We start from the raw sequence: 26,835 nt of genomic DNA, 5'->3' as shown, positions 1-26,835 counted from the left end.
GCGCTCCAACTGCGCGCTCCCAGCTCCGCCCCTCGCGCCTTGACGCGCGCGTAATCAGGGAGGATGATTGCGATTACAATTTATGGAGCTTCTTCAGACTAATATTCTGCAAAATCCACCATATATCATTAAAAATCTGTTTTCCCTCTGTAGTAATACAGTTACGCCTGCATGGTGGCCAATTTAGAGAAAGGTCATCAATGCAACAGGCATCGACGTGACTATCTTAAAAAGAGATAGTGGCCTAACCGTAAAGGTAAAGGATTCACCTCATGTCATAGCATTGGGAGCATCCATTAAACTTATTTTATTTGTGTGTCTTTTAAATGGCTGCAGGGAACACGACTTGTATTGATTACCTGGATAGGTGCCAGGCGCCCTTCTCCATTGTCACACACATACAAATTGCAGAGGAACGGGACGTATCCTCTTCCATTTAGTCGTTCGTTTAACAGGACATCGTATCCTCTTTAATTCTCTGAATGAAGATACACAGTACTCAGAACAGATGAGTCATTTTCACTACAGGCTGCCCCCCACCGTTCTCATTAGTGGTGTGTGTGATTGAGACAGGCAGAGTACGGGCCAGTAGGGGGAGCCACACCGCGGAGAGCTGCAGAAACAGGACTCCTTTATCAGCCAAGGCCACAGTCAGCCCCACCTGTCACACACTGGGTGTTATCAGCAAACACAGCAGACTCCCCGGAGCTGTATCAGGCCTGCAGGGACCGAGCACATAATCAGACTGCACCATTCAGCACCCAGTCGCTCTGGTTCCTGCTGTCCTTCAGTCCAGCTGCTGACGGAAACTAGGTCATGACATCTCCACAGAAAAAAGATACAGAAAACGAAGACATTCTGAGAATTACTGACACCGCCTCGTTTCTTACTTTTAAGTCATGGCTTCAAGTTCTGCCGTAATTTGACTGAACGGGTGGATTCTCTGTGCTCCATCCCTACATGTCTACACGCTGGGGGGCGCTGTTAAAACCAAATGAGTATTCATGTTTTACATAGCCCCATGGGTAATTTAGGAATAGGTAACACTTTGCGAACTGTAGAAAGAAGACTGACTCAAACAACTGTAATAGTCTTTGGATCAAAAGGCAATTCTGAGTTTAAAGTCTGAATTTCAGAAATTCTGATACTAAAGTCAGAAGTTTGACACTTAGAGTCAGAATTCTAAGAATAAATCAGAATTCTAATCCTCTTACACATGTTTCTATTTTCAGACATTCCAGAAAAACAAAAAAAGAAACGGATTTAGCAAATTTCTCTCTTATTTATTTTCCTACAGGATACCAAAAAGGAGGTTGAGTACAGAGAGAGGATGACAGGAGTGTCACAGCAGATACTGCACTATGGGATTACAGCAAACTGTACATGAGGTCCACCGTTATTACAGTCAGCTGAGCTGAGCCAGGACCGGGGGTCTTAGTCCCCCTGGTATTCCTCTTCTGGAAGCATTTCATATGTTTGATGCTCCCAAGATAATAGTCTCTCCGATGTTTTGTTGTGAGATTTCTTTGGGATGCCTGGTGTGGTGGTAAAGAGAGGAACACCCATAACAGCCGAGCAAAGGTCCACAGCTAATTATACCAAGTAGATTTGTTAACAAGGAAAAACAGGAGGTAAAACTAGTCATATGTACAACAAAGAAAGAGTAAAGTTACAGCTGGTGGGGAAAGTCTTTCCCCAAGAGTATTCAGACATAATAGTACCAACTCCCCCGATAGACTTGCTGGCAACAAATGCTATGTATAGCAGTGGTTACTTCACACAAAGTGACAACTTTACAAGTTGTGTAACCTCAACTGCTCTTTCCCAAATAGTTACATACAATATTGGCTCCCTTGAAAAGGCTTTGAACTTGGGTGAACCAAAAGGCAACATCAATTACCAGCATCCACTGGACTGGGCATTGAGGTGCACCTTGTGTAGCCTTCAACGGCTGAGTCAAGCCTCTAAGGTGTGAGGGTTCGCAGATCGAGTGCTTGGTTCCAGTACTATTTCAGAAGAACTTCACCCCCTTCCCATCATCCATGGTGATGATTTCCGCTTTGCCCTCAGTCTGTAAGGCCTGCAATGAGCGCAGAAGCATCCACTCTTCTAGACCATGGAATTCTGGGAAAATAGATTACAAACATGTTGGATGGTACAATGGAAAGTTACTGTTGATGCGTAATCAAGCTGTTACCGCATGGTCCTTGATCACTTCACATGTTGCATATGAACGCTGACTCACACAGGGTCTAACAAGCTTGCATATGCTTATTTTCATTGATCAAACCTCAAAGAAATTCAATACATTCATCAATCAGCTTGAAAAATGAAATGTAATGCTGATAGTAGTGTTTTAATGGTACCATACCTTCACCTTCTGTGTCATCACCGTTGGACAACTCATAAAGTGTAAACACTGAATTGACCATCCCATTTTTGGAAACCTAAAATGTTGCATAAACAGAATAATGCTCACTCTCTGAGAAAATAACTAACATAAGCATATTCAGTTGACACAATCACCCACAAATAGACAACATTTGAATAAATTAGATATCTGCACACTTGTAGCAACAAAGCTAAACAAATATTTATTCAGCAGACTTTATTTAAGGGTCAGGGTGTCTTTGTTAGAGTTGTCCATTCATCAAAGATGACTCACCCATTGGTATATCAACTTGCCCCATTCCTCAGGCCGTCTCCACATGACTAAACACCGAGACTTGTTTTTGTCCAGCCATTCCAGGTTCCCTAAGGAGGGACAACGGAACAATGACAAAAACATCACGTTTTTTCTTCAGGTGACTTCATACAAGAGGGCTACGTACTCTTCATCTTAACAGCGCACAATCACCCAGTCAGAACATAGTTACCTTTTTTCCTCAGTTCCTCAAACACAACTTGAATTGCTTCCATTGACAGTTTTCCTGGAATTCAGTTAAGGGCTAACAAAAGGTAGCAAATTTAGAGCAGTACAGTCAATGCGAAAAGCTTTACACTAGTTGAAATTTCACCCAACAGTTCTCATCTTGTGCTCAGTAGATATGTGGATTAAGAAAATACCTACCTTTGTAAAACAGTAATAACAGTGTAAAATCTAACTGACAGATGTAGATATTTACAACACTGGTTGTGACTTTCGTTCCTTTACTCTTGAATTTGATTTCTAAAATCCTCATGAAGGACCTGAGCGAGCAAAGTGATGAGAAGTGTCACACACCCCCCCCCACTGAAAAAAAAAGAGAAAATAACTGGAAATTCAAATTAACACGGGCTACAGCAGTGTTGGGGTGGCTGTTGAGGTGGAATTGTATTATGGCCTTACCACATCCTGCTCGTGATGTGTGTCAATAGTAATTTCCTGTGGATATAGTGTAATTCTATTCTATTCCCGATAAAGGAGGTGGCCTATATATAGCCTGTTCCTAATTAAACAAGCTAGGCAAACATGTGTCATGATGACAGACAATACAGATGGATGCCATATTGAAAAAGCCGTTTCTGAATAAACAACTCATGGCAGCTTCTTGGATCAAGTTGCATAATCTAAAACTCCGGCCTTGACTGAACCACTGGGTGACTGTAAGTAAGGATACGTTCTATCTTCTTGTTGTTGAACACAGGGCTTTCCTGAGCCTCCATGACATCCAGGGTGTAGAGCTTGTGATGCCGGCAGTAAGACAGTGCCAGGGAACACCAGGCTGCCAGCTGTTTCTGTCTAGTGTCAACATTGGGCTGTAGCCTGTCCAGAAAGAAATGGGCAAAACATGTAACATAGACTCATCATACCGCAAACGGTAAGCCTTCTCACAATGTTGAGAACAACTTCGCTTGCATGGCAAGTAAATAAATCTTCACTTTCAGTCCATCTGTAATTTTTCTGTATGCATGTGTATGTTTTCTCCCTTTCCATAAAAAGATATCACCAGGCATCCACACCATCTACCTCAGTATGATCTAATAAGGTAACAGGTCTGATTTCTAAAGCATGGTAGGTGGGGAAGCTTATACCTAGTGACAGGCAGTTGAATAGGCAGACTTAAAAACACCACCAAATACCTCTAGTGTTCTACATTTACAGTTTTCAGAGAAATTAGGAGAAATGGACATGAAAATGTCCATCGAAACTGATGACAAGTTCACCAGGACTGTTTCAGTAGCTGATGAAATGCTATTCACAACACTGTGGGGAATGGCACAAACATAGGGAGTGAGGTGTAGAATTTTTATTTAATTTTTTTCAAATACATTTTCTCAAAAACTATTGGCCAAATTAACATCAAAAGTCTCTTGATTTCTGGGAAGGCGTTTAGGATTAGAATAAACAACCACAATCAGAGTGCCCATAAACTAGTGATGAAGCAGACTACTTCCCCGTTGTTCTGTTTGCAAACCCATGTTAATGTATCCAGTGTTAATATACATTGGATAATATGCATCTGCGACTCTTCAGTGAACCCCATTTTAATCAACAGTTTATGCCATACATGTACAGTCATGGTAATGAAGTGGTGGTAATGGCATACTAACTTACTGAGTAAAATAACACATAAGACACTGTTGGAACCGCGAATCACCACACAACCAATGTTTCTGTTTCTTGTCTTGGCTTTCAATACTTGTACTTATTTATGCACTGAGGTCGGTAAATGGTAGGCAGTCCAGGCATTAGGGTAGCTAAAAATCTAACGTTAACCAATCTTAGCTGGCGAGCCAACCTATTAGAACAGCTACAGCTAATAGCTAAATTGCTAATTTTCTCAGTATGCACACATCATGATTAAATTATCCACGTTGATTTATTTTGAAATATTCAAATCGAGTAGAGCCTTAGTGAAGTGCTGAATGAAAATGTTTGGAGCTGGTACACAAATTGAAGAAAAACAGTTTACTAGATCCACTTCCCTAGCAATCTGTCTCGCTTAGCCAGTTAGCTAACAGGATGCTAGCTAGCAAATCAACGTTGCAGTTTGACTACATATTAACGACGGAGCCTAATATGCGAAACTAATTACTTCTTTGAAACTCTCATTAAAATATAGCTGAGAAAGAAGTTGACTTACGTAAAAAACGGTGGAAAATTATATTGCCAGGGCCACTCAAAACTCATTGCAACTGATGGGGTGTTCACAGCTGACAGGTCCCGGAAGTGTGTCCAACCTCTAAATGATTCCGGAAAACGTTTCTCATACAGCAGAGTTCTTCCAAAGAGTTTATAAAATCATAGCCAGACATTTTAAAGCTGTGAAATGGATAAATATGTCTTCAAGGTTTTCTTGTTGTAAATGAATAACGTGACGCTAACTACTTTGTATGGATTAAAAATCATTTGTGTTCCAAAAAATCTGACTTTACCACCTGCGTCCATCAATTTCCTCACCCACTGTCAAGAGCTTTTACGTAAGAGTGACAAAACAACTTCTTGCTTTTTTTAACAAAGTTATTTTTATTCAGGGCAAACTCGTGCATTTACAGCATCTTTTTTTTTAGCATAAATATGCTATCTATTTCTATTTACAGGACAAAAATCTCTTGTAAGATCCACCTTTCTTGTCTATGGCCAGAGCTGTCACTGCCTTTACTGCTGACTTTCAAAAACGTAACACTATATTATCATTCTATGGTGTCATTATACATAGTTTCTTCAAGTACAGCATGATTGGGACAAAATGGTGTCTTACAATCCAGTGGAAAAGAATCTATAAGTTGTACAAGTAGGCTAGGTCAGTGTCTACTTCACAGCAAGTCGTTGGTATTAATATTTCTTTTATACATTTCTATATTACAATAAAAGACTTCATGGGTAAAAGTGAGTCTTAAAGGACACATAATATTAGCATACAACCTCAGTTATTGCCATGTATGATATACTGTAACTTCAAATCCAGAACAACATGTAAAAGTCATTAAAATCTTCTAAAATAAAGATGGAAGCATTCATTGATCGTTTCTTAAAGAGAAAATTAATGCATTTTTCCAGGTCTGACTTGGGTTCTATTACGCTACAATCATCACTGCAATTTTGACAAAACAAAACAAAAACAAATGAATCTTGCAGCAAGTGACATGTCAGATTAAGAAAACTGAAGGAGTGAGAGCAATATGAGATAGTCCTTCCTCCACTTAAGCAACTATCTCAGAAGCTGAGATGGGAAACCAAACCGGACTTGACTACATGGTGCGGCTTGTTTTCCAATCCTACAATACTGCCAAAGACATTTCTAACATTGTGAGCCTCCAGTGGGGTAAATCTGGACAAAATAGTGGTTAAACATGCTTCAAATATTCTGAGCAAAAAAAAAAAAAAAAAAAGTGAAGAGCCCTTTATCTTAACTTGCGAGGGATGTCTCACTTAAGAAGCTGTTCAAGTGCATGAAAAGTTAAATCAAGCACTCCTCAAGTCATTTGACAGGATTTATATATTCGCCCAGGTCTGCACAGGAGGCTTATGACTGCTTTAGCTTTAGCTGGTATGGAAGATGTGCTCATATTCATTGAGGATGAGCTCCACTATCTGGTTCTGGAAGACCATGTGCATGGTGATGTTGGCCGACTCCATCTCCGGCCGGAGCAGCGTCGGGCCAAACACGATCGCCACGTTCTGCACAGTCATACGATTGTCATCCCCATAGCCAATGACCCTAGTAGAGAAGAGAGATAATGATGTGAGGAGTCAAAATGTTCTTGTTGTTTTTGTCCTGCAGCTAAGGTGAGTAATTGTGTTCTGATGTATTTTAGATTTCAATTTAATTTCAGTTCAACTTAATTCAATTCCATTCTCACATCACCTTTTAATTATCCATTATAAGTTCTCAAACTATGTCAAGGAAAACATGCAGAAATTAGACAATGGTCAAGTAAAAATTATATAACAAAAAACCATTAAGCATACTTGCGTAAATGCCCAAACAGGAGCTCCATGGTGTCATGATTTGGTGGAGGGAGAGATTTGACCAGATCACGCATGTAAGACACTTTTGCGTTGTAATCAACACTTCCTAGAACAAGCCGATCATAATACATTTTCAGTCACATTTTCACATAGGTTCTAGCTCCATATACCAAAGGTGTAATTAGGGTTAATGTAGATATCTGCTATATTTATGAACAACGGCTGTATTAACGTCAGTAGGGACCCAAACATCTGCTTACTGATGGCTGCGATGAAACTATTAAAGTGGCTGTAGGGGAAGAGCGGCTCCGGAAGCTCTCGGAAAAACAGCTTCAGCGCCCCAGTGATGACATGAATGTCCTCCCACAGGCCGTCCTCCAGGTCCAGTTCCTCTGTTCAACACAATAGGAACACAGCCCATTAAAGCACAGTAGGGGGCGCCATGCCATGCAGTATGTGACCTCCACTTTCCTGAAGTGTGTGAGGAGACTGACAACAACTTTGGTCAAACACACATTACATTGCATTAGAAATACATAAAAGATTTAATTTGAAGGTTTGCAAAATGTGAAAGATCTGATAGAGGTTGTAAACTTTTGAAAAGCACTTTATACTTTACCATGATCGGCTTTGAAGCGTAGTTTCTGAATGACAGCTAGGTTCCCACTAACTCTGTAGATTCCATCAATGTCTAAACCTGTGAACCAACATCAGCAGCAGTCAGTCACTGCTATACTGCAGACAGTAATATGATTCAGACAATAACATAAGCAAGATGGTTTACCTCTCTTTTCCACTGCTCTGATACATTTCTCCACAAATCTGGGAACTGTGGTCCTCTCTTGAGCGCACAGTGTGGCCAGATGGCAGCCAAACACATTGTCTGCAGGGAATTAGAACACAGGATGGTAGTTTGCAACAGACAGTCTGCCAAAACAGAAGTCATTAAAATACCAGGAACAAACAAGATATGATGAAACTGAAATGATCCCGGTGAGGAAACCGGGTTGTTGCAGTGGCGAATAGCAATAGAATACAGCTAAGAATGGAAGAATAATAGAGAAAAATAAAAATATAAACAAGAATATAGCAAATGGGGGTCATATAAACAAACACAGCCAACAATTTCAACACGTTAGGTAGTATATATGAATTCAATATGAAGAAAATAGATATGTAAATTCTAAGCAAATATACATGATGTGCAAAGTGTGCACTGTATTCACAGACTTCACAGACTACAGCCATATATGTACAGAAAAAGTATAGGCATGTAGTATGTGCATTGCAAAACACTATACAACATGTGTATAGTTGCAGATTTATACCAAACATAATCATAAAGGCATTTTGTAATGCTAAGTGTCAGGCAAGGTGAGATTCAGGGACTGTAGCCTGGCAGACCGAGACTGGCAGACTGTAGCTTTTCCATTAGTTCCCATTCAAACCAGTCGCAGCCTGGAAAGAAAAACGCCCCTATGTGAAATCGCATACCTCGGATGTAGCCTTTCTCCTTGACGGACTGCAGTGTGGGGCGTTTCATGAGGAACTTCATCAGCTTGGTGCGAACCTTCTTCTGGTCTGTTTCCCCTGCAGAGCTCGATGCGCTGTTGACACTTGGCCTGGAGGCTGGGAGGGGAGGATTGTAATGAATACCTATCGTAATAGCAGTAAACAGTAGTGGCTGTACACTTCTGTTACTCATATTACACCAACAGCAGTGTTCAAGCTAAAACTCTTAGTCAAATACCAATTATGACACATCTGTAATGGTTATGATCCCAACTCTCGATTGGCCTAATATATTTAACTGGATCAAACTAATCACACCGTTAATGCCACAGATAAATCAGACATGGGTTGCTTTCACAATTCAGGAAAATGTATGCAGCCTGTTTGTTCAGTTTACCTCTTCGCTTGTCCATGACAGATCCAGACTTGTCATCTCGTTCTGTGCTAGACAACTTCTCACTGAAGTCCCCATCCTCCTCCTCTGAATGATGGTCCTGGTACTCCTGGCACCAATGCACAAGCACAGACATGATTGCAAAATGAGCCAAACAGAAGCGAGAAATAGCGGATTGCACAATATAGATAGAACAATGTCAAACCTGAATCAAACAGTATCTTCAGCGTTTGTTTTAATCTGCTTTATGTATCAGATCAGAAAAGTATCTGAAAGTCAATTTAATATACTTTCTGTGATTGACGACCAACTCGACACCATCTGAATTGTACAAATGCTGATAAATCGCCTCCATTTGTAAATGGTTTTTTTGCAAGTACTACTATACTATCTGGCCCAGGTCTGAACAGTTTTACTAGTCACTGCATATTAATCAAGGAAGTCTCAACCACTGAGCCATGTGTCAAGTTTCAATGAAAGGACTCACAAATTGTCGTATGGTGTCCACTAAGACTTTGTGCCAGTCACTGATGATGCTGTCAGTATCGTACTGTATCAGAAACTCCACACCATTCTTGCCTTTTAACTGGGTGAGAGAAAATTAGACATTGAAGAGGACAGTTTATCAAACAACCTTTGTATTGCAAAGAAAACAAAGATGTTAACTGACTCACAGTACTCATTTAGACCAACTGGAGACAGTCTCATTTACTCATTTGACTCACAATAATCATTATATTATTGGACAGAGAATCATGAGAAATCATGTTTCATTTGAGGAGCATAACAATTACCAATGTCATATATTGTATTATGTTCCACAGCAACAAATAAACACACCTCTAAAACATTCTTTTTGCTGGATTTGTCTCTAGAGGCCCAGCCAATCACTGCCCCTCGCAGGTCCACCGTGACCTCTGGGACGATCTGATTGGTCTTGTTCTGTGCGGAGAAAAATACAGCTGTTTATGAAACTGACGGCACCGCATTCCAAGAAATGAGACGCTGAAACAAAGCTCTGACTGTCCCTGACTGTTCATAACCTGAGGGCTTGTCTGTGCTGTCACTCTTCATAGAGGTGCCACGACATCCCGCACGCTGCGGCCTCTAACGCCGGGCTAATGTCTAACGTTTAACTTCCTCTGATATCAAACGCGACACCAAACTGTGGACTGCATGAATCAGTTTTCCAGACAATGTCTACGAACTTCGAAACACTTAAAGGAGAGTCAAAGGCTAATTCTCTCCGTAACCCCCGCCCAGTTATAACCCTGCCCTCCCTCAGAAATGTACAGAATGCACCATGAGCAGGAATGCAGACTCCCCAGTGACAAGCTCATATGCAAGTGTAAGAGCTGTGATGTCAGAGTTTATTATCAATGCTGGGTGAGCGCTTTTCTCATCCTTCCACTGAGTCCCTCCAGTATTACGAAGTGTAACTTGTACCGAGGCTCCCGTCACTGCAGACTTTGGGTCCTTGTGGAATGTCAGCACCCCTCCGTGGAGGACCGTCCATGACTGGGCCCAGTTTTTCCTGAAGAGGAGGATAACCATTATCACCACAGAACAAAGCAAGGGAGAGAGTCCAATGGGCAGTGGGGGGATGACACATGACACCACACACATGCACACGCACACACACACACACACACACACACACATACACAAACACACAAGAACTTCATAGCTTGCTGTCATGCTGCTGAGAGGTAAATGGGGTTTAGCATTACCTTACTTTTTTACCGTTTTCAGACACCTTTGTTTTGTTGAGAATTCCAGCTTTCTCTAAGTTCTGCACCTGAAAAAGCAGCACATCACAATATTTCAGTGTTTTCTAGACTATTTATAATTGTTAGGATTATTAATAAAGTTAAGATATCTTGAGTATGTGATGACATGATGGACACACAATTCTGGTTGCAATGTTGAGTACATACGTCACTGACACCAACATGAGTGAGGATTGTATTCAACAACATTCACAACATTGCTCTAAGAATGGTAACCAAACTTCTCCATTATACTGTGTACACAATTATTCATTGCGTACACACCTCATATAGTTACAGGACTTCAGATGTTTTATTATTTTCACTATTTGTTGAATTGTGACAAGAAAAGCCACAGTTGTACTTAGCTGAGGAGAAGAGCTGTGCTGTTGATCTATGCCACTAATCAACATTTGGATATATGCAAATCAGCAGAATCTTCCTATTCTGTGTATGTCCTGTGTAGTGAACTGTGACAACATGGTGAATATGTAGGTTTATCAGGCTGACACTTTGGCTGTAACATGAACCCCAACAGGGAAAATCCCTCCATCAGTAAATGGGAAACGTGATGATTCCAATGAACATTATTCTTGTACTCTAACAGATGCAGGGAATGAAACACATATGTTCCAGTGCAACAAATGCTGCTTGAGTGAATTTACATTACACCTCTGGCCCGTCATAGATAGACAATGCTATCTATGCAGCAAGCTCAGATGGGTGCTTAAACTAACAACCCACATTATAGCGCAGCCACCGCGAGGTCAGATAATAGGGGTTTCTCCAGGGCCGAAACCCAACAGCCTTCAGGGAGAGACACAGAACACCATTCAGACAGGGGGCTGGTCACAGTACTCCACTAACTTCACAGATGACTGGGAACAGAGCTGTCATTTTTTAGGGCCTGGAGCTAATCTAGTGTAATGAGTATCAGCAGACTGGACAGGCAGGAGATGGGGGCGACTCACGTGATGGTGCGTCTCCGGGGAGTTTCCTGTGCTGGAGCTGTCGCTGCCGTAGTCGGACGCGTTCCTCCTGTGAGTCGGGATAAACCTCTGATGGGAAAAAGAATGGGAGGACATTTTAGGATGTATAATAGTGTCACAGGCTATTCTACTTGAATTAACAGTACACTGTACACCCTAAATCTCTGTTAGTGTAGTTGCTGATGACAAAGAGGCACTTAATATTGAAGGGAAACGGGATAGATTTCCTCAGTTCTTCATCCCTCCTTTCCCTCTCATTTAAGAAACAACAGAAGCCCAAATGATGAGGCAAGAGAGCTTAAACCTTCATTTCACCCAGGGACAGTTTGTTGATCATACATGCTCTTTTTCACCAATGGCCTTGTTCACATTAATGTGGTTAAACACATTCAGACCTTGGAGCTGCCCAGTGAAAGTGTTTTACTCAAGGGCACGTTGACAGACGTTGTTAAGGGAAAGGACAGTGATATTCATTCAAAGGGCATGGTTTCAGATACCCATATGACCTGGTAAAATACAGGAGAAAGAACTGAAGTGGAAGAAACTCAGTCCTTCCCTGAACAACTACCACTGGAGGGCCCTTGAGCAAGGCGCTGAATCTGAGCTGCTCAGTGGGCAAAAGTACAAGACTTTATTTGTATTCAGCAACTCCCAAGTGTTTGTATGTATGTAGCACTCCCTCCTTCCGCAGCTCTGCCTCCAGGCCATTGCCTTAAATAAGAATGTGCTCTCAGTCAATTTGCCTTGCTAAATAAGGGTTCAAAAAACCTGGGAGTGTCAGGTGTTATACATAGACTCACCCTCACTACTTCTGCCTGACTGAAACTTTCTGTTTAAGCCAGCTGGCACACCCTGTATGTGTGTGTGTGTGTGTGTATGTGTGTGTGTGTGTGTGTGATACAGCATGTACGTGCAGGTCTGCATACAAGTGCATGGGTATGTATTTGTGTGTGTGTGTGTGTGTGTGTGTGCGTGCCCACCCCATCCTCCTGGGCTGAGATGAGCTGTGCAGGTCCCATGGTGTGTCTCCAGTTCTTTATGACTGACACACTGTCCGGCTCAACACCATTCCCCACCTTGGACTGGCCCGGAGCTACAGGGGCCTGGAGGGACAAAAACACAAGAATATATGGTTCAGTTTAGGTCAGTTCAGTTTAGTCCAGTTTAGTTTAGTCTAGGTTAGTTTAGACTATTTAAAACACAAACATTTGAAATTAGGGATGAAAAAAGCCAAAGACTTGTTTTCATTATGGCTCCTTTGTGATGCATGTTATTTTAATCAAAAACCAGACATGAGTAAATTTGAAACTACTAATTTGCCCAACTCAGTCATACCACAGTTTCAACCAAAGTTTGTGTATATTTATCAGGGTTCATGAATAGGAGTGCATCATGAACTGTGTTGAGATGGACAGTGTTTGACATTGTGTCCCAGAGTCTGAGATGTGATCAGAAAAAGGAATCTAAACTGGAAGTGGTGTGTCTAAAAAGCCTAAAATCACAACAAAAGGAAAAATCTCTACCCTGATAAGCGTCAGTAGAGCAGAGCTTTACCTCAGGCAGGTTCCACTGGGACTTGGAGCCGTCTCTCAGGTAGTAGTAGGTCTGCCCTCGATCATCCAGCGATTTGATCCACTGTTACAAAACACAGATGTCTCCTTTAAATACAAAAATTTTAAGAATATTCACTTCTTCAATAGACTGGCTTGAAAGTAAACTCATTTGAATCCAGCCAATAACATAAAAAGCCATAAAAAGCTTGTCCATCTAATATTTTTCCTTCAACCTGGTTTTCACAAGGGAGCAGGTATATTGTTGTTTATCCTTAAAAAATCTCCTAAAATGTGTAGTTATCGAGGGAATTCATTCACTGATTTGGAGATTCATTCTCTACATTGAATTTTAGACTTTTATTGACCTTTTTAGTACTCGTTTCCTTCCTCGTTTGACCTTTTTTTCCACAAAAGTAAACATGGAAGGTGAAAAAAACAGTAGATGTGTCAGAATGCATATCTGGATGAAGGGGGGTTGGTTTCATGCAAGAAAAATGGTTCACCGAGATAAGACACTTTTCAAACCTCAAAAACAAGGAAAATTCCAGCCTTGGATCCAGCCTCAATGCATTCCAGGAGTTATTTTGCAATGAAGTGAATTCATCTTTTTGTTGTACCCACTTACCCTCAACCTGCCACGTTTACTTCTGCTTCAGTTAGTGATTTCCTACATTTCCCAGAATGCCTTTCGACAGCCCCCAGGGAACGTCCCTGAACGTGTTGCATTCAGTACGTGCAGATGGAGAGAGCAATAACGGTGATAGTGGAGAGGATAGCAGGAGAGGAGGATTTTCCAGACAGAAAAAGGCGAGAGTTGGGTTGGTTACTCAAAACTTAACATGTCGTGTGGCTGCATTGCATTCTGGTCTAGGGTTAGGGTTATCTCTGCCTCCTCTTCGATGGTATTGTAGCTGTGCTGGAAAAATCTCAACTTGACGTTACGTTGTCTACATTTGGCCAGTTATTCGTGGGTATAGGAAAAATACACCAAACAACAAAAGAAATGCAAGGTACATCGGCGATAGCTATTTTGAAGAGCGCTTAAGTGTTTTAAAAGCTGAAGCTAAGGCTATTTTTAACTGGATTTGAGACCAATAACAGAGGGTTAGGGTTAGGAATGCCACACCCTTTCACCTGCCCTCACCTCATACTCATAATTATGAGCCAAGCCTTGTAGCTACCTGCTCTTGAGAGTATTCGCTGCTGAACACCCAGGTGCCATCGGGGTCCACGGTGAGGATCCAGCCGGCCGGGGTGCTGCGGTCCAGGTTGGCTCTGGGGATGATGGCCCGGGTCACATGGCTGAAGGTGTACTCCTTTGGGAGAGTGGGAGGGGCGACAGCGAGGGGCTCCTCCTGGACATCAGGTAGATCGGTGGGTAGATAGTCCTCTGAGGGGTAGTCCTCTTCAGGTAGAGGAGGCTGGGGAGGCATACATGATGAAAAAACAGTGTTTACATTTGTGCACACAAACACACACACAAATGTGAAAATACAGTTGTCAGTGTAGCATAAAGACCACAGACAGGACACTAGACTCCTCAATTACATTTTTCAGTGTTTAAAGTTTCTAATTCTCACTGAGTAATTTCAACCAAATCATAGTATATTTCTAAACAGGGTTCCTACTGTGGCAAGTTCCATGACTTTTCCATGACTTTCCAAAACTAAGTCAGGGTGCTTCCATGACCTAAAACGTTTATTCTTCTCCAGTTTGCCAATGTTTTTTTTAGCTCACAAAGGTTGGGGCAAACAGTCTGGTTTCCTCCACAGTTGTGTGAAAACTGAAAGCTGAAAACCATCTAATGCATTGAATGTGTGAAACAATTTGGGAAATATACTGGAGAACTTGACTTTCCCAGAGCACTTTGTCAAAAAAATAAATAAATCCCTGACTCTTTGGAATACTCTCAAAATTCCATGATATTCCAGAGATTCCATGATCAGTGGTAACCCTGTATAACCTTTTTAGCTAATTAAAAATGAGGACAAATATCTCAGTTATTTTAAAGGACGTGCTGTGGGGGACAATCTGTGAGCTTTTCCTGCCTAATGAAAATGAGTCCTGTCTGCTATGTAGGTGCAGGAGATTTAATTCCATTAAAAGCACACTGTATTTGCAGCTTTCCCCTGGGTGAAGCTAAAACAGGAGACAGAGAGTGGTTAAGTAGAACAGCCAGGCAGCCCTTACCGGCCCATCTTCTTGAAGCCTGTGTGCACCCAGAGGCTCCATCAGAGGGGGGTAGGGGCTCAGCAGCTCTGGGGGCTCCCAAGACGTCTCCCCGGACATTGGGTTGTAGAAGTAGGGGCGACCGCTGGTTTCATCCACCAACTGCTGCCACTCAGTGCTCCACCCAGGGGGGGAGGCAGTGGACGGGGACAGGGCAGGGGACTGAAAAGGTGAGGGGGAACAAGGCTCCTCTGTGGGAAGTGCCTCAGGGTCTATAGGGAAGTCTAGCAAGGGGTTGTCCCAGGTGGTGCGCCCCGTGGAGGGGTGGTAGTAGTACTCCTGTCCACTTTCCTGGTCAACGTGCACCTCCCATCCCTCTGGGTCTAGGTAGGAAGGAGAGTAGGACGAGGGAGCCGAGGGGGGAGACTCGGAGATACTCTGGCGGAGCTGCGCTACATTGACATACACGGCTGACTGGAGACTTTCATTCTCCACCTGTGGAATGGACAAACAAAGTATAGTAAGGCAGATGTCAAGCACTAAAGTTACTATATGTACTGTGTGTGTGCAACTGTAAAGACAGACTTTGTGGGGAAAAAACAAGTATTATATTTCACTTGTCACTTCTGGGCTTTTGAAAACAGTGGTGCCTTCTGCTTACATCAACAAAGAGCTGTAACAGCCCACTGCTCTTACTATAGCTCTTAGCGTGTCAGCCTTCCGGATCACATTGAGCACAGGAAGTAGCCTACAGCTGAATAACACAAACCACAGAAGTATTCCTCCTACAACAATGATCATTACCTAATTCTCGTCTTTATTTTTGCAGACACCCACAAAGAAGTTCTGTCTGTGACATTATACAGTCAAAATGATGAGTGTTAAGTGTCCAAAGGTTACAACTCTATCAGTAATGCCAAAAAGACAGCTGTGTGCCTATCTGTTGTGTGTTTTGCTAAGATAGTGCCAGATATCTATGATGAGTGCCAGATCTAAAAAAAAAAAAAGGATAAACTATCATACAAGAGAAATACAGAAATAGCAAGTGACCACAAGCCAACGGCACAGGACTCAGAACTAGGCTAAACCCCACCAATATCATCAGCACTATCTTTGGGTGTGCTGCCCCACTGCAAACGGTGTCCAAGCTACAAACTGTACAGCCACTATATGTCCTATTATGAATAACACTCTTGCAGTGTGTGTTTTGTATTTGCCAGTATGAAAAATGGCTTGTGGTGCTGCGCAACTTTCAGAGAGATCTAACAATAAAGTAAAATTGGACCTAACATAACCGCTTTTCCAGTTTCTCCTTAGTGAAAGGAACTCTTGAAATCTCAAAGACGTCACTTTCATAAAACCAGCTTCACATGCTTTAACCTGCTGCATGATAGGTACACCATATGCAAATAGACGCCATCATCACAACTAATTTGGTTAAAGAATGCCAATGAGAGTGAAACTGAGTGAAATGAATGGTTGCCTCTGTCCTCAACAGTCCTGAAACTCTGATGCAGTGGCTATCGTCACAGTTGCGGCTCCACACTTGAAATGACCCCCCGACCAAAATAAAAACAATCTCATCTTTCTCTAAGTTGTTCTCTTCTCACCTGTGTCCCACTGAGACGATTCCTCCTCACCATTAGAGTCCCGGGATATACCGGCTTGCAGAGCCCTGCATACGCCGTCATGATGGCACAGATACAGAGACTGCTGCCTCTTTCACACTACACTCTAACCTACCTCTTATTCTCTACACCTCCCCCATAGTCTATATTTACCAGGACCTCAATCATGTGTCTGTCTGTGCTACATCTGGACATCACCACGCGGTGCTATATGCTGTAAGCTTACAAGATAATTGGACATTGTACAAGATAGTTTACAAAGAAGTCACTTGGTCAATATGAGTCAAACTTCCCCAAATATTACTAGGTAAGAAGACAGTTTCTTCATAATCTACTTCATGATCAACTGCGTGCCTTTCATTTTGTGATTATTCAGTGTCATCACTTTGCTGCCTGCCTCATTATTGATCTCAATATAACCACGAGGCAATCAATACGCACAACCAGACAACTGACCCTGAAACAGATTGATTATAAACAATCCACTATGACTAGACGGATACAGGGGAAATGAGAAAGTTGCATCATTGATCTCTGAGCCAGCTGTGGTGGAATGCCCCCATACTCTGGAAAAAGATCAAGCCCCACCAACACAGCACTCAAAAAACACACACCCGATCAAAGGAAAACTACATAGCGTAATTATGTCAGTGTCAACAAGCACTATGATGCAGAGGCATGTTGGATTGTCACATCACGACTTCGAGGGGGACACCACTGGTTTCCAGCATGCACATAATTATGGCATTCCTATGCACTAGTATACTTGGCAGTCTATTACTGATCACTGACAACTGTCTCCCATAGCCAAAAGTTTCACCATGCCCAAAACTGTTACACCATACCAGTGCACAGCTTAGAACTTGTAAACAGAAAGTGAACTGGAAATGATAGCAAAGGTGACTGTTGTCTTACTGGCAGAACACAGGTGATTTTCTGGAGAAAAGCGTACATTTTGTGCTTCAAGTTCAATCACTCTCCCATTTTGAATCAGCTCCAGGATGTATAGTATGACATCTCAGATCACCGTAGTTCTCATCTCTAGCTTTGACAGAGAGTTGTTCATGCTCACAATTACTGATTGAGAGCAGATGTAAATGTCAACAAACAGCATGGTGCAACAGTGACAAACTGTCAAATCCTGACCTAAAACCATTTGAGTGTCAGAAGAACACTGAGTCTCTCCCTGCTACTGTCAGATGTAAAATGCATTTTTTAAAAGATCAACTTTTCAGGACTTAGTTTGAGACAGTTTCCATGCACTTTTAAAAATACGTGAGGTTTTTAATGGGTTATATGAGCCCCTAAAACATCAAAATTGGAATTGTGACGCTTTTATGCGACAGCAGCACTATGTCAGTTCCATCATCTCTTTAGCTTGTTTATGCGGTACAGGAAAAGAAACAAGTGCTGAAGTGACATTCGCATAAGGCTACACAAAGCAGGAAGCAAGACAGTTATCAAAATAAGACATGTAGCCTGGACACAAAGACCAACAATTCATACTGTATAGTATACAGTATACACTACTGTAGGTCATCATTCCTCAATACACATATTTATTGAAAGTGTAGCGCTGCAGTTTGACGTTGGGGTATGAACGTACCTGAGGTGCCACGGGCAGAGTCAAGCCCCTCTTGGCCCGGTGACTTGGGCAGACACTAGAGTACATATCCACCATATTTATATTGTTCCATTGAGTGGAGCCATACAGCCAACTGGAGAACGACACAGAACTGTACTACTCAAGCATGCGACCGCATTGAACTGACTTTGGACGAGGAGGGTTAACACACATCCTAACACACATGAATACGCCCTCGTGCACACATCCTCCTCTCACAGCAGCTGTGACAGTTGCAGCCCAAATAGAAAGGAGAACTGTGTGCTCTGTTACAATAACAGCGGGAAGGGACTGTGTGAGGAGTGGGTGAGATGTGTGTGTGTGTGTCTGTCTGTGTCTGTGCTTGCGCATGCCTGTGTGCAGGAGAGGGTGGTACACTTACAGCGTAAGTGTCTGTTTGCGCTAAGAGAGAGAAAAAGAGGAGATAGTGAAAAAGAAACAGAGAGAGGAGGGTTAGACAGAGCAAGCAAGACAGAGTTCACGGGTCAGTTCAACCTATTTCCTGCCTGTGTTGCCAATGATAAAAAAGTAAATGTCAGCATGGAAACAACTTTTTTAAAAGAGTACGTGCATTTTACTTTAGGGGCAAACTCAATTAATTAGCAAGAAAATGTAGCAGAACAAAGAGGCTACTGAAAACGACTTTTGGTTTATCTTATTTCCCCCAGCGAGTGTCCGCATGCAGTGGCTACTGTAGTTTGTTTTGGGTCGGCTCTATTCTTCTACATTTCCAGCAGCTTCTACACAGTGCACAATTTTTAACCCTGTACTAGCAGGTTACTCAGCACATTATGAAAAAAGGGAAGCAATAATTTCCCATAATGTTATGAGGAGCTGCTTTTTACAGGATACTACTCTGATCCAACATCAGCTGAAGTTCAAACTGCAGAGTCAATCTGGGGCGAATGCTTGAAACAGGAAGTTGAAGGGATAGTTGATCAATCAACACTTCCTCCTACATGGGACAACATTAGCTAGTCTATAGAGAGCAGAGTGCAATGTGTGGCTGATTATCTGGAGGGTTTAGGGTTAGGGATAACACCAGAAACCATTCATCTCTACTATAGTCAAATTGTTTTTTGAGGCTAGTGGGTGACTCCTGTGTTATTGCCTTTTTATTGCCTTGTTGCCTTTTAAGTTCCAATGTGTATCCTGTCTGTGATGGCTAAGATCTGCAGTTCCTGGAACAATCCAAACATTTTATCTGAATATTAGAGTGCCTGAGCAGAAGGTATTTTGTTATTCAAATGTACCTGAGGAAGGCCTCGCACACATTACCTTGTTATGTAGGGATTAGAGATATGTGTCGAAGTCTGGTGAATAGGACCTCTTCCAAACATTACAGCACTGTTTGTTTGCTATGAGGAAATGTTTGCATTCAGCTTTTTTATTCAAAAAATGCAAATAATTATGTTAATACCTGCAGCATCCCAAATTTTAAAACATGCAATGAGATCCTAGTGTAGAACAAATTTTTCAAATATGCTTTGGGGCCATAATCCTTAAGCGCAAAATAGACAACTCTGCCTTCAGCAATGCATGAAGCAGCAATCTGCTTGATTACTTAACCACATTAGCAATCATCCAATCAAACAATGGAGTCGCAAATTGGGGCCCAAATCACGCCACAAAACACACAGTTGAGCTATTGAATCAATCTGGCTCCACCCCTCTCTTACATCACAGTCCTCATGGCCCAGAATCCTGGATTACTCCAGAGATGCCCAATGTGGAATTCCGCTTTTTAACACGTGTAAGGGCTTATCACATCCTTATCTTTGCGCCTCAGGCTGAGTTCTCACTTTTCTGTGCATCCCGAGGTACAAACCTGCTCTGATATGATCAACTAATGATGACAGACTTCTCCCACTCTTACTTTGTAGTAGATGAGCATTCTGTGTAGGAGGGGGAAAAAATGAAGTACCACTTGCTGAACTGTCTTCTGAAGCAACTGTGCAAAATTGAAACCCTGGCCTCTGTAAAGATGCCACCCCCAAGGAAATGCTAAAATATGCAACCCACTGTGCCGTGTGCAGGTACAATGTCAACATACAGCATGGTGCAAACAAATTTAAAAACAAGTTCCAGTTGCTGAATACAGCTGCCTGAAATATTTGTGATTTCAAATGTGATTTTGGTTTTGGGAACTTGCTGCTGTCCACTAATGATTGCAGAAAAATACCCTTGTATACAATGTAAGACGTGCTGACTGATGAGATCAGTAAGACAAATCCCAGGTGCTGTAACGAAGCACATACTACAAGTTTAAAGAACATTCATAACAAACAATAATAACGCAAAAGACATACCCTTGCTATAGTAAGCGTATGAGTCATGCAACTCATGAAAAAGTATCACTCAAGACCCTATAGATTGATCATTAGTTTCCACTGTCCACGCTCTTGTCTTGATTAATGTTGAGCATAAGCACTACTGCACTATCCTGTATCAAACAAGGACATTTTCTTATGTTCAAACATACTTTTGAGGCCTTCTTTTAGGCCTGCCCAACTTTCTCCAATGCCATATCTTAAAATATGAATAAGGTGCATCCTCAAAATACAATCAACAATTCAAATTAAAAGTGTGCATGAAGTTGGGCTATGCACAGGCTGTTTGTAAAAGTTCAAACTGTGACAGAATGTTCCAACAGAAACTCTCTCATGGCAATAAATCCTCCCCAATCACAGCAGTTTCTACAATGTGACTAAGAACGGTGGAGATGAAGGCAGGTAGTTAAAGCTGCACTCACCTGTCCTTGTCCCCTGAACGCCTGTGTTCTGTCAGACAAGCAAGAACAGAGAGGTGCTGTGCTGGCTGCTACACTCTCACACTACCTGTTGGAGCAGTTTCCTGGCATTTTTAATTTAGTCTGCTCCATAGAGCAGCAAGACTTGCTGTGCTCTTGGAGGTGAGGTGCTGTTGAGGAAGCTATGGTTCTTCCAGTGCCTCTCCTAAATCATTATATGGAAGAACAGTCAGCTGATCAGTGTAACATGCCAAAACTATGGAAGGGTTGGGGCTGAGATATGTGTTGGAGGACAAAACGTATAGGGTCCACTTTTCTTTTTCTGGCCAAAGATCAATGGGACATTGGACCCCCTGCAGCAACTATCTCCGCTTTAAATGGTAAAGATCCACAGATCAATGTGTTCAATATTCATCATGCACCTTTGGGAGAGGTTCTTTCAAGGAGTACAGATTTAATGTTTATATTGGAACACAATGGTGCCACTACCAACAAAAGACTTCTAAAAATAGTCTAAAGGATAAGCCCGAGCATTACTGTTAGCAGACATCATCATACAACAAAAATGCATTCATGCATGCTTTTCTGAAAGCTCTATATATCTTTTGTAAAGTAAAAGCTAAATGCAAAATGTTGGATTCCCATACCAAAAGCCCCAAATAATAACAAGGTAGCCTGACAAGATGGCTGCTTATCTGCCTTCATCCAGATACCAAACTTAATATTCCAGATGAGACCAATGCAGAGCCTACATCCAGACTTCAACCCTGCACATTAAGTGACCTACATTTGGGCTAATTGCTGGTTCTGAACATTACATATGCACATGCATGCACACAAACACACACACACACACACACCAACTGCATGGCACGGTTGGCACCAAAGCACCAAAGCCCTGCTTGTTGTGAGTTAGGCCAAACCCCACACATCACCATGGAGATGGCCCTCCATTGTGGGGTAAGAATTGGTGCACTTGAGGGGTCCTGGCACGTCTACACGAGCTGCAGCAGCTCAGTGTCTGGCCAATGAAAATGAGGCGCTCATTCATCCTTCCCCAGTGCAAAGTGAAAAACACACGGATAATAACTTGCAAGTTTTACATTAAAACACATTCACATATTGATTTTAAACTGTAGTATCACTACACATTTGTTTCAGTTTAGGCCCCCCTCCAAATGTGTTTTCGTAATTAGAGTGTTATGATGCATACACAATCACTGGGCAGTGAGTCACTGAGCTGGCGAGACGATTCTACCATTACAGGCCAAGAATGTGCTTTCCAAAAGTTAGTTAAAATGGAGCCTAAATTGTAATCTTATAAAAAAAAAAAAACTTGCTCCTTCAACTTGACTCATCGCTTACGTCACATAACCTTGCAACAGGTGCGAAACCACGGTGATCTCTGCTAAAACTTACCTGAAACAAAAGATGTTTTCGTTTTTGATCAACTATTGGCTATCCAATGGAGAAAAATAGACGAACTATATATTCGGAAATGTTTCATCGTCTCCCTGCGGTGCCATAATAATTCCCCGGAACGTCATCGGTGCTCGGGCAACCAGGTAGCAGCTGGAGGCAGCAGTTTGGGAGTGGCTGGCAACTTTCTGATTAACTCCTTCCTACCCTGCCAGCCAGCCGATACAACCTGTTTCTAACCTGTTCTGTCGTGACTGCAACGTGGGTGTCCCTATGACCTTTCTAATGTTTGTTAGAAGACCCTCCGGCTCCAATCTAGAGCAGATTCTCAGTCTCCAGTCTCTAAATAACGAACCCAAATGTTCAATCAAAATACATACACACCAGGTAAAAGTTAGTCCACACCCGCAGAAACTTTCTCCGACCAAAACTGAGATCCTGTTTCCAGTTTATCCTGAATCAGCTGCTTTTAGTGAGGTATTCACGTAGCTACCCCCTTGCCCATTGAAATGGTATGCATAAAGGGACGGCCGGGCATTCATATGCTGATGAGCTGGCACAGATACTATGAACTCAGCCAGTACGGTATTCCAAGTTGGGACCTTCACTGCAAAAAGTGTCCATCTTAGCAAGTCATTTGGTCTCTTGAGATCTAATTTCCTTGAAGCAAATGGGGAAAAGGGTGGGGTGAGATAATTTCACATATTTCCAATGTTGTTTCGACATTTTTTTCCCCAAACATGTGACTATCTTGAAGTAGTAGGCTAGTATCGAAATAACTTCAAGAAGATTCCTTAAACAAGCTGATTGACATTGGAAGCAATTTGACAGTCTCGCCCCACTGGCAGATTTCATCACCCATTTTAAGAAAAGTAAGATTGTAAGATTCAAGGTTAGACTAAACGACTTATTAGGATGGGCATTTTTTGCAGTGTTGTCTGCAGACTAGCTCCAACAGGCCAACATGCAAACCTATGCTAAGCCACCCCTTTCTTCCTTTTATGAATTAAAGCCAGCATTGGATCCTGTACATTTTTTGCCTGACAATTGAGGGCAATGAATCTACCCCGCTCATAGATTTTATAGATCTCTCACAAAAAAACCCACATTTAACATTTAATGAGTTTTACTGACGCATTTTATAGTCCTTTACCTTACCATAAATCCTTCATTAAGATCCAAAGTCCTACAGAAAGCTTCATTCCCTCATGTCTCATCATGCCACATCATAAAAGTAGCCTACTTGCCTGCATATCATAGAGTCTGTGATTCAGTTGGTAAAATCTATTGAGCACATGATCCTCTGGGAAAACTGATAGAAGTCATATGCTGATTTTTTCCTTCCCTGGGTCTGACGCTTTACACAGATTCTTCAATGAATAATTTTCTGCCTATCCTTAAAATGCAAGCCCAGATAGGCTACAGTAAATAATAATCCCCAAGTATTTTCACTTGAAGTAGATGACTGATACTCATAATCAAAAGGAGAATGGAGTTAGATGCAAGTCATCCAATTTTCCTGAGAACAGGAAGTGAACTTATGCATTATATGTCATTAAGTTTGGATAGAGATTTCAAATATGGCTCCGAAGAAATACACATTAACACATAAGGCCCACCTTGATTTTTTACGTGATATAACTGCGCCCCCTTGTGGTCTAAGCGTGTAAAGACAATATATTGAACCCATGCCTTAGTCAACAATACAGCATGAATACAATGGGTAAGTAATATTACATAAAAATGTTACCTGGTCCTTGGGAGAGACATCAGTATAATGAGCTGCATCTTCATTTTGGCCCAGACTCTGCTGCTGAAATGCTGATGTGTTGTTTGGAGCCACAGAGCCTGGCAGCTCAGGGAATGGGATGTCAAAGTCTGGGATTTCTAGGTCTGGTATGGTCTCATAGATATCAGAGTCATTGGACACAGGGAACTTCATACCATTATCACCCAGTGTTTTTATTTGGCATTGCAAGGTGTTTGGTAGTTCTACTTGATCATCCTGTAGAGAGCTAGCTGGCTGGGACTGGCGCTGACCACCTCTGGCCTTGGGTGGCGGATGAGGTTGTGTGTAGATGGGCTGCTTATTGGTATCCAGAGGTGCTGAGGTAAATGAAAAGCCTTCTTTTGAACTGTGTGTCTTTACATGATGTGGGATATCTCCAGGTGTGGCGGAGGTCTGTCCTCCCATCAGTGTCTGTGTGTGCTCACAGGGCCTGACATCTGGGATGTTGTCACAGAGACCAAATGTGGAGAAGCGGTAAGTGTCTCTTGGAGGATCCTTGGTTGATACACGGGCCGTAGTCGTCACTCTTGTGGTTGGTATAGCCACTGGCTCACTGTTCGTCACAAGTTCAGTGGGTTGCAAGTTGTTAGGCCCCATATCCAAGGGCTCTTTGGAGAGCAAGGGGAGCAGCCTCACATACTGTGCTGGGATATAGAAGGGTTTGGTGTCCCGGTCCTTGCGAACATGCCACCAGTGGTCATTGGTCTTGGAGACGAGGATGTAAGTTTCATTGGGCTTGATAGACACAAGATGGCCATCCTTGGCTTTGTACTCAAATTCATACTGCACTGATACAAGCTCCATGCTCCAGTTCACCTCTGTGGCCTCTGTGTTAATGTGCAGTCATGGTTACTGTGTTACCATCTTGAAGCTGGGAATAGAGGAAATGTGAAGGTGGTGTGGCTTTACAAAAATAACTATTACAAAATGTCAGAGCAACAAGAGACTTTGAATCTTTTAGTGTTTCAATGCTCATTGTCAAGCACTTCCACCTATAGAAATATGCTATACTTATCCCTCTATTTGCATCTTGGTCCCCTATGGCATGTTGGTGTTTGACATTATCATCAAAAAGAATGCAGACTTACCAGATTTGGTTTCAAGATTTGACACAAACAATGGGCTGGCAAAGGTAAAAGTCTCTATTTCTGTGTACAGTATTTAAGTCACAGGAAGTTTCTCCCATCTGCTGCACAACATGCTATACCCAAGCTCACAGACCACTAGAGCAGCATACTCAAAGCTGCTGCCCACAAAACAGGAAGCCTGCACCAACTTCAGCTGAGCGTCAGTCCAACTTCATCCGGCAATCTCAGTTTCCCATATCGGTCCCTCTGTTATCCATGAATCTCTCAGAGTATTTACAGTACTTTGCTTATTCCTATATCACACATAAAACAAAAACGATAAAATGTCAGGGCTAGGTGTTATTTCAGATGCAATAAATATAATTTTATGTTTTTGTTGTGGCCATATTCTTAGATCATAACATTTTCACTCCATTTTTAAGGTGACTGGGCATTATTGCACGTTAAAAACATTCCCATCTTAGGTATGAATTGCAAAAATAAATGTTATGTAAAAGTGAAGAAAAAGAATCGTCTATCAATCATAATAAAATGATTTCAAAAAAACTTTACTTAGCTATTTGACTCTTTTCATAAATTAAATGTTCACATCAATAATTTTAACTTGCAATATCACCTTATATTTGACATATTTATATGACTATTGTAAAAAGAAAGAGTAAGTCAGTGACATAAGTGCAACTCAAAGACAGTAGTGCAGTTAAACAGTCAGCAGCAGTACCTGTTTGCAGTGGATTTCCAAAGCATCTGAGGCTTCAGTATGGGATGATCTTCTCTTTCTCTACTTGCCTGAGTTCTTTTCCAGATATTTCCTTTGTGACTGGATGTCTCTGTGTAAAGTAGTTTATGGAGCGCCTATACTTTCAGTCACACTGCTGCTTTACTTGTATCTACTCGCCCGCTTCTTTCTCATTTCCTGTTCTCTGTGTGCGTGTCTATGCTACTTTGAAAGAGACTGCCACAGTGACACATACAAAACCGTGACAAATGGGAAGTTTGACTTTAACACTACTTCCCAATGTATTCTTGTCTGTGTCTCTTTTTATGGCATCTTACTAGCATAAAGTGGAATGGAAGGCGTGGTAGGACAAGCTTAATCATTTTCTCATCACAAAACAGTGATATATATAGTAGTAATATAAGTAATTTCAGTAAAAAATGTCAATAAAAAATAAATCACAAAAAAAGACAGTCTAGGGTCAAGGAAATCACAATGAGGTCTTCAGAAAACTTAATTAATCACACACTGCTCATAAT

General features: G+C 41.8%; 2 protein-coding genes across 2 annotated transcripts; both read right to left on the bottom strand.

Annotated features, from left to right (window-relative positions):
- Positions 1 to 1,268: 1,268 nt before the first annotated feature.
- Positions 1,269 to 5,153, bottom strand: vps25 (vacuolar protein sorting 25 homolog). Its single transcript, XM_071522977.1, has 6 exons — positions 5,067 to 5,153; positions 3,600 to 3,745; positions 2,877 to 2,930; positions 2,666 to 2,754; positions 2,372 to 2,447; positions 1,269 to 2,124 (listed from the first exon to the last, which is right to left on the bottom strand). Exons 1-6 carry the CDS (start codon positions 5,111 to 5,113, stop codon positions 2,012 to 2,014), a joined length of 525 nt encoding a protein of 174 aa, XP_071379078.1. The 5' UTR covers positions 5,114 to 5,153; the 3' UTR covers positions 1,269 to 2,011.
- Positions 5,154 to 5,433: 280 nt separating this feature from the next.
- On the bottom strand, positions 5,434 to 26,452 carry arhgap27 (Rho GTPase activating protein 27). The gene is made up of 19 exons (XM_071522974.1): positions 26,300 to 26,452; positions 25,579 to 25,871; positions 24,452 to 25,361; positions 15,303 to 15,776; positions 14,294 to 14,533; positions 13,114 to 13,194; positions 12,540 to 12,662; positions 11,542 to 11,628; positions 10,532 to 10,599; positions 10,248 to 10,335; positions 9,642 to 9,743; positions 9,289 to 9,387; positions 8,805 to 8,910; positions 8,390 to 8,524; positions 7,680 to 7,778; positions 7,515 to 7,592; positions 7,156 to 7,287; positions 6,896 to 7,001; positions 5,434 to 6,644 (listed from the first exon to the last, which is right to left on the bottom strand). The coding sequence occupies exons 3-19, from the start codon at positions 25,292 to 25,294 to the stop codon at positions 6,467 to 6,469; spliced, it is 3,039 nt and encodes a 1,012-aa protein (XP_071379075.1). The 5' UTR covers positions 25,295 to 25,361; positions 25,579 to 25,871; positions 26,300 to 26,452; the 3' UTR covers positions 5,434 to 6,466.
- Between the last annotated feature and the right edge of the window lie 383 nt (positions 26,453 to 26,835).

This window comes from Centroberyx affinis, unplaced genomic scaffold (assembly GCF_046629955.1).
Source record: "Centroberyx affinis isolate AG114_WGS23_722 - 3 ecotype Tasmania unplaced genomic scaffold, CSIRO-AGI_Caff_v1 ptg001049l_1, whole genome shotgun sequence".
Lineage (NCBI taxonomy): Eukaryota > Metazoa > Chordata > Actinopteri > Beryciformes > Berycidae > Centroberyx > Centroberyx affinis.
The sequence above is the reverse complement of the archived record's forward strand: the minus strand, read 5'-3'. Positions and strand labels throughout refer to the sequence as shown.